We start from the raw sequence: 10,225 nt of genomic DNA, 5'->3' as shown, positions 1-10,225 counted from the left end.
TATTTAAATCCTAAAAATTCCTATGTTTCTGAAGTATCTTGTACAACGTCATAGCACGGCCTGCAGACAGGTACAGCTTTTTCTGTTAAATGGCCGGGAAGAATTACTTGTTTGTCAATACATCTAACGCAAAATACTTCTCCACACTTTCTACAATGATTCTAAAAAAATTAAATACATAACTAGTATCAACATTACAGAAAAAAGTAAAACAAGAAATATCTATAAAATGATATTTTAAGGAAATAAAATCTTACAATTTTTTAATAAAAACCCAACAGGCGCTGACGTTTCATTGCTAGGTGTAAACCTTTCTCAAAACCTGCCTTGAGGAAACCATACACCTAAGAGCGAAACGTCCCTGAACTGGCTATTATTCTGCACATTTTATAATAAGGACCAGAAATAGAAACTATATGTATAAAATTGTACCTTTCTACTAAAATGATCAAATGGCGTTGAACATCCACATTCTTTAATATTCCTTAGAGTTTTCCAATCAAGAGCCACAGAATCTAAATTTTTTGTCAATTCTTCTACTTTAGAATGGGCTTCTTCACAAGGGCTAATCCCTTCGGCAGTCTTTTTCCAAAGATAAGAATCTTCAGATGAATTTATTTGTTTAATATCGTAAATATATTTGTTGTCAGAGACGTCAATCGTTGCGGTTTTATTAACAGATTTTGATAATGGTTTTCCCAATCGTTTCGAATTTTCCATTATGAAGTTTTTAGCATTTACGATTTTCTGTTGTAAAAAAAGCAAACAAAAACTTCAATTCGCTGCTTTTATTAATGAATGTATTAAACTTAGAAATTAGGATGAAATCTTTTTCTAATAGAAAAGTTTATAAAATGATGTAAATACCTTATTTAAATATTTTATGTGATCTTTTAAAGAGTTACTGTGATCAACAGTAGCTAAAAGAAGGTCACCTAAAGGCTCTCTGGGGTGCACCCCATTTTCGAATCGACAATACATACTTCTCCAAAATCTAAAAAAAAATAAAATTAAGGCTTGGACTGTAAAATATGAAGTAAAGTTCCAAATATTAACACTTCAAGAATAATTTCAGAGATTTATTGTAAACTTTAGAAAACCGTTAAATTTTAGATTTTAATAACAACTGTTTACCTTATATTTTGGGGACATAAATTAGGCTTTAAAATATCAGTCGTGTTTTCTCTGCAAAACAGTGGGTTAATAAATTCGTTTATCTGATGATTCATGTAATTCCACAACGAAAATGTTCTCTCTTTCAACCTAAAGCCAAACTAAAATTACAAATTCTTGTTTAAAAAAGTTACATGTATCTGTATACTTTAATTCCTGACGCTCCTTCTCTGAATTTCCAATAAATGTTCCAAATTGGCAAGACATAACGTGATCATGTAATGTGAGCAAAAATCTCTCATTAAACTGAAAATCTGAAGGATACTGAACCATCAGTTGCCACGTCGTATCTAAATATTGTGTAAAAATGGGAGAAATTTCTTTATTCTCTCCTTGTATGTAACCACATCTGTCTGTAAATTTATGTCCAAATGCTAGCCAATCTTTTTCAATAAGCGCCTGAATACAAAAAGAAAAGGAATGATTTTACAATACTGTTACTACATAAGAATTGATCTTCATACTTGAAATCCTTCAATTGTGCGATAATATGGATCGAGTAGAACGGCTGCCGTGGAACAAACTTGTGCTGTACGGTCCCAACCATCTGAACAATGTACCACAACATTAACACCATCTTCTACGGCTTGTGCAATAAAACGTCCTGTATCTAGAATCGCCTTTATATGCCGTAGCCAACCACTAGACTCTAATCCACTCAAAAAACTATTCATGGAAGAGTTCTTTTGTTCACATGCTTAAAAAAGTTTTTGATTATTTTATAAAATACATCCTAATCATTAGTTATGATCTCTTATACATACATAAACATATTACATATTTAAATCTCAGAAAAATATTTTAGTAGNATATAATAATATAATTATTAATAGTTCTAATTTTAATTTTAAAGTCTAAAAGGTCAATGATATGAAAAACAGAAAACATTACTGATCATTTATCTTGAATTATTATTAACATTAAAAGTGGTCATACACAGGCATTATATGCAAACATTGATTAAAGTTATATTAACTGATTCCTTACTTTCTATAATTTTTGATAAGCTGTTTCTCATCACATGTATATTTTCAATCCCCAAAAACTGGAATTTAATGTTCTCATAAAAAGCCTTATTTTCATATCCTTTACCAGCAGCCCTATTTGCCATAGCATTAATCTGTAAAAACATTCATATTATTAATAAAAATAAAGCATTTAATTAATTGCACAAGTATACCTTGGGTCGTGTATCAACCACAAACATAAAAGGAGATGCAGGATTGGTAGTGAGAATATGATTTAGTAAACTTTCATCCTCAATGCATCTTGCATTAAAGCCTGACAGCGGCTGGCTACATCTGTTGATACTTGCCCCATTTTTATGCAAGTATGTTAAAACCGGTAAACGACCTTTTGAACGAAATTTAGCACTCCCAATAAGTATATTGGATGCGGCTGATACTGGTACACATATCTTTGTAGGATATGTTTCACAAAGCTATTACATAAGATCAGTGTTTAGCAACAATGTGATTATAATAATGTACTCATGTAATAATTTACCTCATAATTTTTATTTAAATTTGTAAGTGCCCAGTAATTGTTTGGAACTCCCATGCGTCGATACTCCTTTTCAAGTGAAAAAGAGTCTATATTGCCGTTTCTCATTATAATATCATTTCCTGATGTGTAATGAAAACAATACAAATCCTCAATACTAACAGGTTGTGACAATCTTTGTAAAGTAACATGCATTTCATGACAATCTCTTTCTCTAGGAATAACAAATGTAACCGACAAAAATGTTTTACATCTTATTAAAAGGGGAGATCCTGTTGTAGTCAAAGGTTGACGCTCTAAACTGGCAATGTGCATGTGCAAAATCTAAAATTCAATTATATTTCATCTTCTGTTTGTCTTAAAAAGTTCATATGTATACCCAAGTCTCTTTTTTTGCATCAGGATCCACAAATATTAAATGTGTGGCTGTAAGGTAGAGTGTTCCTTTACTAGGGGTTTTTGAATAACGGTCCAACATCTGCACATTTTCAATCTAAAATTCGATAAATATTATTTACAATGTTTTAATTTGGACTTGATTGGCGACATACCTTAGGAGTTTTAATAAATTCCATTCTCTTCAATATGTACTATTTAACTTAATCAATAGTGCACTTCTAAAATGTAAAAGATTAAATATTTTATAATAATAACACAATTAGAACTTAATGACAATTTATAATTTAAAAATTTAAATATAAACTCTCTCCCTCTGCGGATATAAGATATTTACAAAATATTAGTAGGGTTATATCATAGATAAACGTCAGCTTGATGTCAACGTCAAATGATTTTCCTCCACTTATTAGCGATTTTTTGTTTATTACGTTTACTAAGGTTTTCTTTATGGTTTTGTTTTGTGTATTGTGTTGGTGGTAATGTTCGGTTGCGATCGCAGCAGATTGTAAAAGGAAGAGACAAATTACTATTGTTGTTAAACATTGTTATTAACGTTATTAGAGCGTAAATTCACTATGAACTGTTATTTTTCTTCATTTTTAAATAACTTTGGGCTGTATTATTTCTTGTCGTTTAGAAACAGATAAAACGCAAATGTACAATTACTAATTTAAAAACACTATTGTAAAATGAGCAAATTTGCAGATTATTTTGTTATATGTGGCCTAGACTATAATTCAGGCTTAGAACCAGACAGAGTATCAGGTAAAACGTTCATGAATTTCCTTTATTTTGATTAATATGCATTTATTTTAAAGGCGACAATTTACATGTATCTCCACTTGAAAGAAGTTACAAGTGCAAAATACTGGCCCATTATCCAGAAAATGTATCCACAAACCCTTTTGATTCATCTGCAGTTTGTATGGTGAGTGTTTTGCAAGTACTAACTTACAGAAACCAATAACATAATTCATAATTTTAGCTTGCTCTGCCCAATGGTTTAAAATTTAGAACTCAGAAGCATTCAGTAACTCAATCTCCTTCTTTTCATTCTTTTGTAATTACTCGAGAGGATGGCAAAAGATGTTACGGTTTTAGTCTCATATTCTTTGAGGAAGTTAGAAATCGAGATATTTGTACAGCTGTTCAAACATTGCAGGTTTTTGTTTTTATAAACTTATTTTATAACAAAGCATACACTTTTCTCTCATGATTATTTTTATTGTGAATGTGGAAACATTTATAAACTAAATCCATTTATTTATTTATTTATTTAAGGCAATGTACTTAACTGAACTGTCCAGTAATCTTAAAAGTAACATAGTACAAGCTATTCAAAACCAAGGACCCCATACCAGATCTTTGCCAAAACATTTTAAGTTATCTACACCTACAGCAAATGGACCTTCATTGGCTTATTATGATATTTCGAAAGACAAACTATTTGTGTCAAAGAGTATAAGTATAATTTGCCAGATTCCTTATGTAAATGCTGCCAAAATATTTTTAGAAAATTTATACAGGTATTAAACTACCTTAACAGATAATGTTGCTTAAATAATATTCAATTTACATTTTAGATGTGCCCCTAAAAGGAGCATTTCAACAAACTGCCTGAGCTTAGAAAGCTATGTATTTAATCTTTTGAATGAGGTAATTTTCTGTTAAATAGATGATTTTGTTTTCTTAAAGGTAACCATTTGTAGGTGCAGCTTCCTGCACCTGGGAAAAGCATTATGATTCATTTGCCACCATCAGATCCTCATTTACCACTAACTAGTTGCATTATTCAGTGTCCTTCGTATCCTTTAGAGTTGCCACATTTTGATTTTCCCCTAAGGTTAATGTTTACTTGGTTGGGGGTGGATATTGTGCTGCAACTTTTTACCTGTCTTCTATTAGAAAACCAAATTCTTTTGAGAAGTACAGGTAAATAATTTTAATTAAACACATTATTTGTTGTTATGCATTTATTTTATTAATGGATATTTAGATAAATAAATAACTAATACTTGCATGAATTAATTGCTAATTTTTAAATCTAACAGTTTAACTAATGATAACTATTTTTCTCTATTGAATACAATTTAATGACAACTAATTTTCTATTTATTATTATGTGAATCTAACTAACATTGCTTTACTAATTTAAAGATTGTCAAAGACTCATGGTGGTTGCGGAAGGGATAACGACACTTCTTTTTCCGTTTATGTGGCCCCACGTGTATGTCCCAATACTACCAGCGTCTCTAGAACATTTCCTTGATGCACCCGTTCCTTTTTTCATGGGTAGGTGGCATTACAACATTAAAACCTCTACTCGAAAATCTCAAAATAATTAAAAAGAATTTGTCCTTATTATATTCTAAAGAGAAATCCGAACTAATTGTAAGTAAAAATTCAACTTATTACATATGTACTTCTAAAAACGACAAAATGGCCAACTCTTGTTATTACCTTATTCAAATTGAATATTTTTTAATTATGTATATACATATATCTTCATTTAAAAAGTTTTATTTCAAAGGATCAGTTATGTAAAGGCAAATTCTTCTATTAGTTTTCTCTATTAATCATTTTGTTAATTTCTAAATAAATTTCAGGGCTTCATGCAAACAATGATAATATTAAAGTGGCTTCCGAGGCCACTTTATGTTTTGTGGACATCGACAAGTGTAAAGTTCAGTTACCAGAAGAAATGGCAGCGTTTCCTTATCTAGAAGCATTTACCGCTGAAATATGGGCAGCTTTAGATAAGCATCGCGTTCACGTCCCCAATGGAGAAAACGCTAAGGTATTTCAGGTAGTAATTCATTTCGTTTTATATCTTTCAACATGTTTTTTCATATAAATTTTACAGCAAGTAACTTATGATATCATGTCGAGAAGTTGTACATTACCTGTAAAACCCCAAAATAAGCGGATGATGTCTGTACATGATCATTTGGATTATGACAGACCACCTTCACCGCCCGGTTCCGCCAGGTCGGAAGCTTTACAAAGGATCGCTGACATTGTCAGACGTACTGGGGTGGCCCTGGATAAAACGAACTCCGTACATCCAAGCGATTCGTACCTGGAAGATCTTCGGTTAAATAACACCATCAGGGAAATATTTCTTAACAGATTCGTACATATGTTTCAAACTTATGAAAACTTTGTTATCATTCCAAACGAGGTAAATAACATAAATATTAATTTTATCTTTTTTGATAAAATTCTTAAAAAATCACTAATTTTACTTAACTACTTTTAATTCATTTTAGCACAATAAAGAGGACTGGCTGAATAATCGTGACTCAGTACAAAATTTTGACAAAGCATCTTTCTTATCAGATCAACCCGAGCAAGACAGACCTTTCTTGTGGCGGTTTTTAGAATCCCAAATGTTCACCACCCTAATCGATAATAAAATTTTATCAACTTGGGGAGAAACTGATGAAAATCTACAAATATTCGATAATAGAATCAAATGCCTTCGACAGCGTTATGGAGGTGAAAATTTAATGCGTTCCCTTACTTACGAACCGTGCACTTTTAACTACGAAACACAAAAACTTATTGATTGCCGTATGGAAAGTCCCGATTTCGAATCTCCAACTCCCAGGGAAATATTGACCACAAAACCTCAAACGACTACGAAATATTTCCCTCTTTTGGACAAAGAAGTATTAAATAAAATACCCGTTATTAATAAAGGAAGCATTCCAAGAGCTAGTGTAACAAGGAAAAATTATCGTTTGACCAGACTGTCCCATTCAAATGAAGAAAAATCTAATGTTGGCAATGGACAAGACGTATCTCCTGCTGTTTTAGCACAAGCTAACTGGACTTTTGTCGAAAAACTCCTTAAGGTTTGTACTACTATAATAATATCTAAAATTTAAATACAATTCAGTGTACATAGGACTGTAAAGCAAAAACAAAACGAATGCTCTTATCAAAATTGGGGGCTGAAGGGGTTACTTTATCCTGCAATAATAGTACCGATATGAACGGGGCTGTAGAAGAAAGTACTTTGGTTACCTCTCTGTGTGATTTTCTTGAGAGGGTTTGGTCCCATGGATTGCAAAAAAAGCGTGGAAAATCGGCCTTGTGGTCACACTTGTTGGCTTATCAAGAGTATCATCAATGTTCAATAAAAATAAATAATCAAATTTTATCAACAGGTAAGTATTTTTTTTTATTCTACTAAATTCATAGTTATTTTCTGAATCCAAATATAGATTTNCTTGGATCACTTAGGCAAATGCTGGGGCAGTAATATTCCACAGATAATCTTTCATTCTCTTCTGTCGTCATTTCGTCCGTCTCAACTTTCTCATCCGAACCACCACCCACCCATTCCCGCGATGCCAGAAGGCCTTCCGACGTAGTCCGGAGGAACTGTCCGCCCACCAGCATTGGTAGCTAGTGGGAATAAAAAAAAATTTTTAAGTTTATAACACTGCCCCACTTGTCGTTGAACTTTCTACTAGAAAACTTCGACCGCGCCACTGAAGATATCTGCCGCAGCAGAAAATGAAACGTCTGCTACTTCAAACCAAATTAGACCACGGTAATTCAGCCCCTATAATATTTCATTAAATTGATTAATAATAATAAAAACAAAAGCTAAACTTTGTTTTCAAAATAAAACGGTTGCAGAAATGTTCAAGGAATGGCTGACGTTAGAACAAGTGTTGGTAAAGCGAGAGCTTGGGTTAGGTTGGCGTTAGAAAAAAAACAGCTTTCAAAACATATAAAAACTTTGCTATCTGATCAAGACCTTTTACGTAGCCTGTACAAGAGGACCGCTTTTCTTCGCTGCGAAGAAGAAAGAGAGCAATTCTTGTACCATCTTCTTTCGCTCAATGCTGTTGATTATTTCTGTTTTACCAGTACTTATCCCACAACTGGTAAGAAACCTCTATGATTTATTTAATCAAAAAAAAAATTGTTTTTCGTTACTGCAGTGATAAACTACAAAGTCCTTATTGTACCGAATAAAAAAGGAACAACTTCTGCCAATGCTTGGATGGTGCTTTCAGGGACTCTTTCTGAAACGAAAAAAATTCCTGTACCTAAAAGCCAATTGTCCTTTGATTTTAAAGTAATATAAAAAGCCTTCTAGTTTTTGTTAATTTCATTTTTGATCGTTTTACAGCATAATAATGTAGGTGTTATAACAACTATGCGAATTGGACATGACAACAGTGGTTTGTATGCCAAATGGATGATCGATTATGTCCTTGTAAGGAATGGAATTACTGGACATACTTACAAGTACCTATTAAAGTTTTTGCAACGTTTAAATTTTTTAATTGTTATCAATTTCTTTGAAGATTTCCTTGTGGTCGATGGTTAGGTAAAGGAGTCGACGATGGGTCAATAGAACGTTTATTAGTGGGACAAATAATCCATGAGCAGGAAGAAGTGGATGAACCAGAGCAGAGCAAAAGCAGAACGAGCTCATTAACCAGATCGAAATCACCGGCACCACCACGATCGATTGAACTCAAACCCTCGCAAATTCAACATTTGCTAGGTAAATTGAGCATTGAAAAAATAAAGATTGTAATAAAATAGATGATAACTAAAAATTTCCTGAAATTTTAGGAGATTGCGTGAACCGCATTGTTAAATGGCACTATAAACGTAGCTCTGAAAGAAATACTACCCTTACTGCGCTTCTCTGTGGAGAAAATGGTCTTGTGTCTTGCCTTGAGTTAGTCTTTTTGCTGGGTTTCAAATCAGCCAGAATGTTTGGCAGGCACCATTATTTATGGGATTATTTTTGTGAGTAAAATCAACATTAATAACCAAATTACACCTATAATATTTTGAAATTGCGTTTGTCTCTTTAAAACATTCAATTCTTTCAGCTCGTGTAAAAGAACAGTGGGAATTAGAACTCGTCGAAGAAAATTTCAACAATCGTGGTAATACATTAGAAAGAAGCCACCAGGAGCTCGTTGCAATCATGAGGTGTTATTGTCATTTAATTGACGAAATCGAATGTGCTAGTAAAAGTCTTGGCAAAGATGGGAAATTTCAGCTATTTATCTGTTTAAGTGTCAGGTAAGTAATTTGTTTAAGATCAATTATTTCCTTAATTAATTTTTAATGTTGGTGATCGAAAATATTTATTAGGGAGCATCTCCTACATCGTATGCTGGTACATCTATCAAACGCAAAAGCTACCCAAGACATGTATGACGAACAATCGTTCTTACAAAATAAGGGTCTTTTGACATTTTTAAGACAAATTTTATTGCCCTTAGATGATCTCGATGTTGTGTTAGAGAACTCCGTTACTCACGGCATTTCATCACCTTCTCATTAGAGTAGTTGTTCATTATTACATTATTAATTTAAATTAATACATAATGATACATGCAAAAAAGTGAATTGATATTTTTTGTTATAACAATAAAAAAAGAAAACTGATTTAATATGCGAATGATCTTCCAAACAAAACAAACAAATTTTTTATTAAAATAGCTTAGTATCTAAGTGGATAAATGAAAAAACATTGTCGATATTTTTTTAATTGACAATTATTCTTATTTTTAGTTTTAAAAAATGCCATGATTAGTTCTCATTCTCACTATTACCGTAGTTTATTGTTGACTGAATGGCATTTTTGTTTTAATTGTGTGTAGATTTTTCGTCAATTTGATTATTTTCTAGTCTTCCATTTTCAGTTACCGTTCGATATTATTTGGAAGTGATAAATTTAGGTGTAAGGAAAGCGTAGCTTTAGGATTTTCACCATACTTAATCAAACTTTTAGCTTTAGGTAGTGGTACTAAACTTACTTGCCAAATATGTTAATGTTAAGTATGGTGATGTATTACAGTACCTTTTTTCTTCGATATACAATCAAATATTTCATTTTTAATAATTTATTTAAAATAATAACAATCTCAATATAAATTCCTACATTTTCCATTAATTTTAATACATTTCCAGTGATTTTCATTTCATAAAAATTGTCTTAAACTTTTAACTATATTTTGGAAACGGTGGTGCAATAAATTAGTGCAATAGCAGAATAACAATAAAAATTGATGACATATCAACATAATCTTTTAAATTTTTATTCCTTTATATTTTTTGATTTATATATTTTTTTTATTTGCTTGATTACTATAAAAAAACATTA

The 10,225-nt window shown here is 31.8% G+C and overlaps 2 protein-coding genes across 2 annotated transcripts; one reads left to right on the top strand and one right to left on the bottom strand.

Annotated features, from left to right (window-relative positions):
• Positions 1 to 6: 6 nt before the first annotated feature.
• On the bottom strand, positions 7 to 3,428 carry LOC108744839 (myotubularin-related protein 8). The gene is made up of 11 exons (XM_025975024.1): positions 3,228 to 3,428; positions 3,056 to 3,169; positions 2,680 to 3,000; positions 2,354 to 2,614; positions 2,161 to 2,293; positions 1,638 to 1,870; positions 1,322 to 1,572; positions 1,135 to 1,263; positions 868 to 994; positions 433 to 747; positions 7 to 161 (listed from the first exon to the last, which is right to left on the bottom strand). The coding sequence occupies exons 1-11, from the start codon at positions 3,249 to 3,251 to the stop codon at positions 21 to 23; spliced, it is 2,049 nt and encodes a 682-aa protein (XP_025830809.1). The 5' UTR covers positions 3,252 to 3,428; the 3' UTR covers positions 7 to 20.
• Positions 3,429 to 3,530: 102 nt separating this feature from the next.
• LOC108744838 (DENN domain-containing protein 5B) lies at positions 3,531 to 10,160 on the top strand. The gene is made up of 19 exons (XM_025975036.1): positions 3,531 to 3,840; positions 3,894 to 4,003; positions 4,061 to 4,237; positions 4,357 to 4,601; positions 4,659 to 4,731; positions 4,785 to 5,007; positions 5,233 to 5,367; positions 5,682 to 5,872; positions 5,939 to 6,256; positions 6,345 to 6,932; positions 6,986 to 7,264; positions 7,557 to 7,636; positions 7,726 to 7,976; positions 8,034 to 8,170; positions 8,225 to 8,343; positions 8,403 to 8,605; positions 8,677 to 8,856; positions 8,943 to 9,138; positions 9,211 to 10,160. Exons 1-19 carry the CDS (start codon positions 3,765 to 3,767, stop codon positions 9,401 to 9,403), a joined length of 3,774 nt encoding a protein of 1,257 aa, XP_025830821.1. The 5' UTR covers positions 3,531 to 3,764; the 3' UTR covers positions 9,404 to 10,160.
• The last annotated feature ends 65 nt before the right edge of the window (positions 10,161 to 10,225 follow it).

Source organism: Agrilus planipennis, unplaced genomic scaffold, assembly GCF_000699045.2.
Source record: "Agrilus planipennis isolate EAB-ADULT unplaced genomic scaffold, Apla_2.0 scaffold35, whole genome shotgun sequence".
NCBI classification, from domain to species: Eukaryota; Metazoa; Arthropoda; class Insecta; order Coleoptera; family Buprestidae; genus Agrilus; species Agrilus planipennis.
This window is presented reverse-complemented; position numbering and strand designations above follow the sequence as displayed.

Excerpts from the sequence above, each read along its gene's own strand:
- LOC108744839 (XM_025975024.1), bottom strand. The coding sequence starts at position 3,251 with ATGGAATTTATTAAAACTCCTAAG. Across the intron at positions 2,615-2,679 it reads ATTTAAATAAAAATTATGAG|CTTTGTGAAACATATCCTAC; the intron begins GTAAATTATTAC and ends CTTATGTAATAG. Across the intron at positions 748-867 it reads ACATAAAATATTTAAATAAG|AAAATCGTAAATGCTAAAAA; the intron begins GTATTTACATCA and ends TTTTTACAACAG.
- LOC108744838 (XM_025975036.1), top strand. The coding sequence starts at position 3,765 with ATGAGCAAATTTGCAGATTATTTTGTTATATGTGGCCTAGACTATAAT. Across the intron at positions 4,732-4,784 it reads TATTTAATCTTTTGAATGAG|GTGCAGCTTCCTGCACCTGG; the intron begins GTAATTTTCTGT and ends AACCATTTGTAG. Across the intron at positions 8,606-8,676 it reads GCAAATTCAACATTTGCTAG|GAGATTGCGTGAACCGCATT; the intron begins GTAAATTGAGCA and ends CTGAAATTTTAG.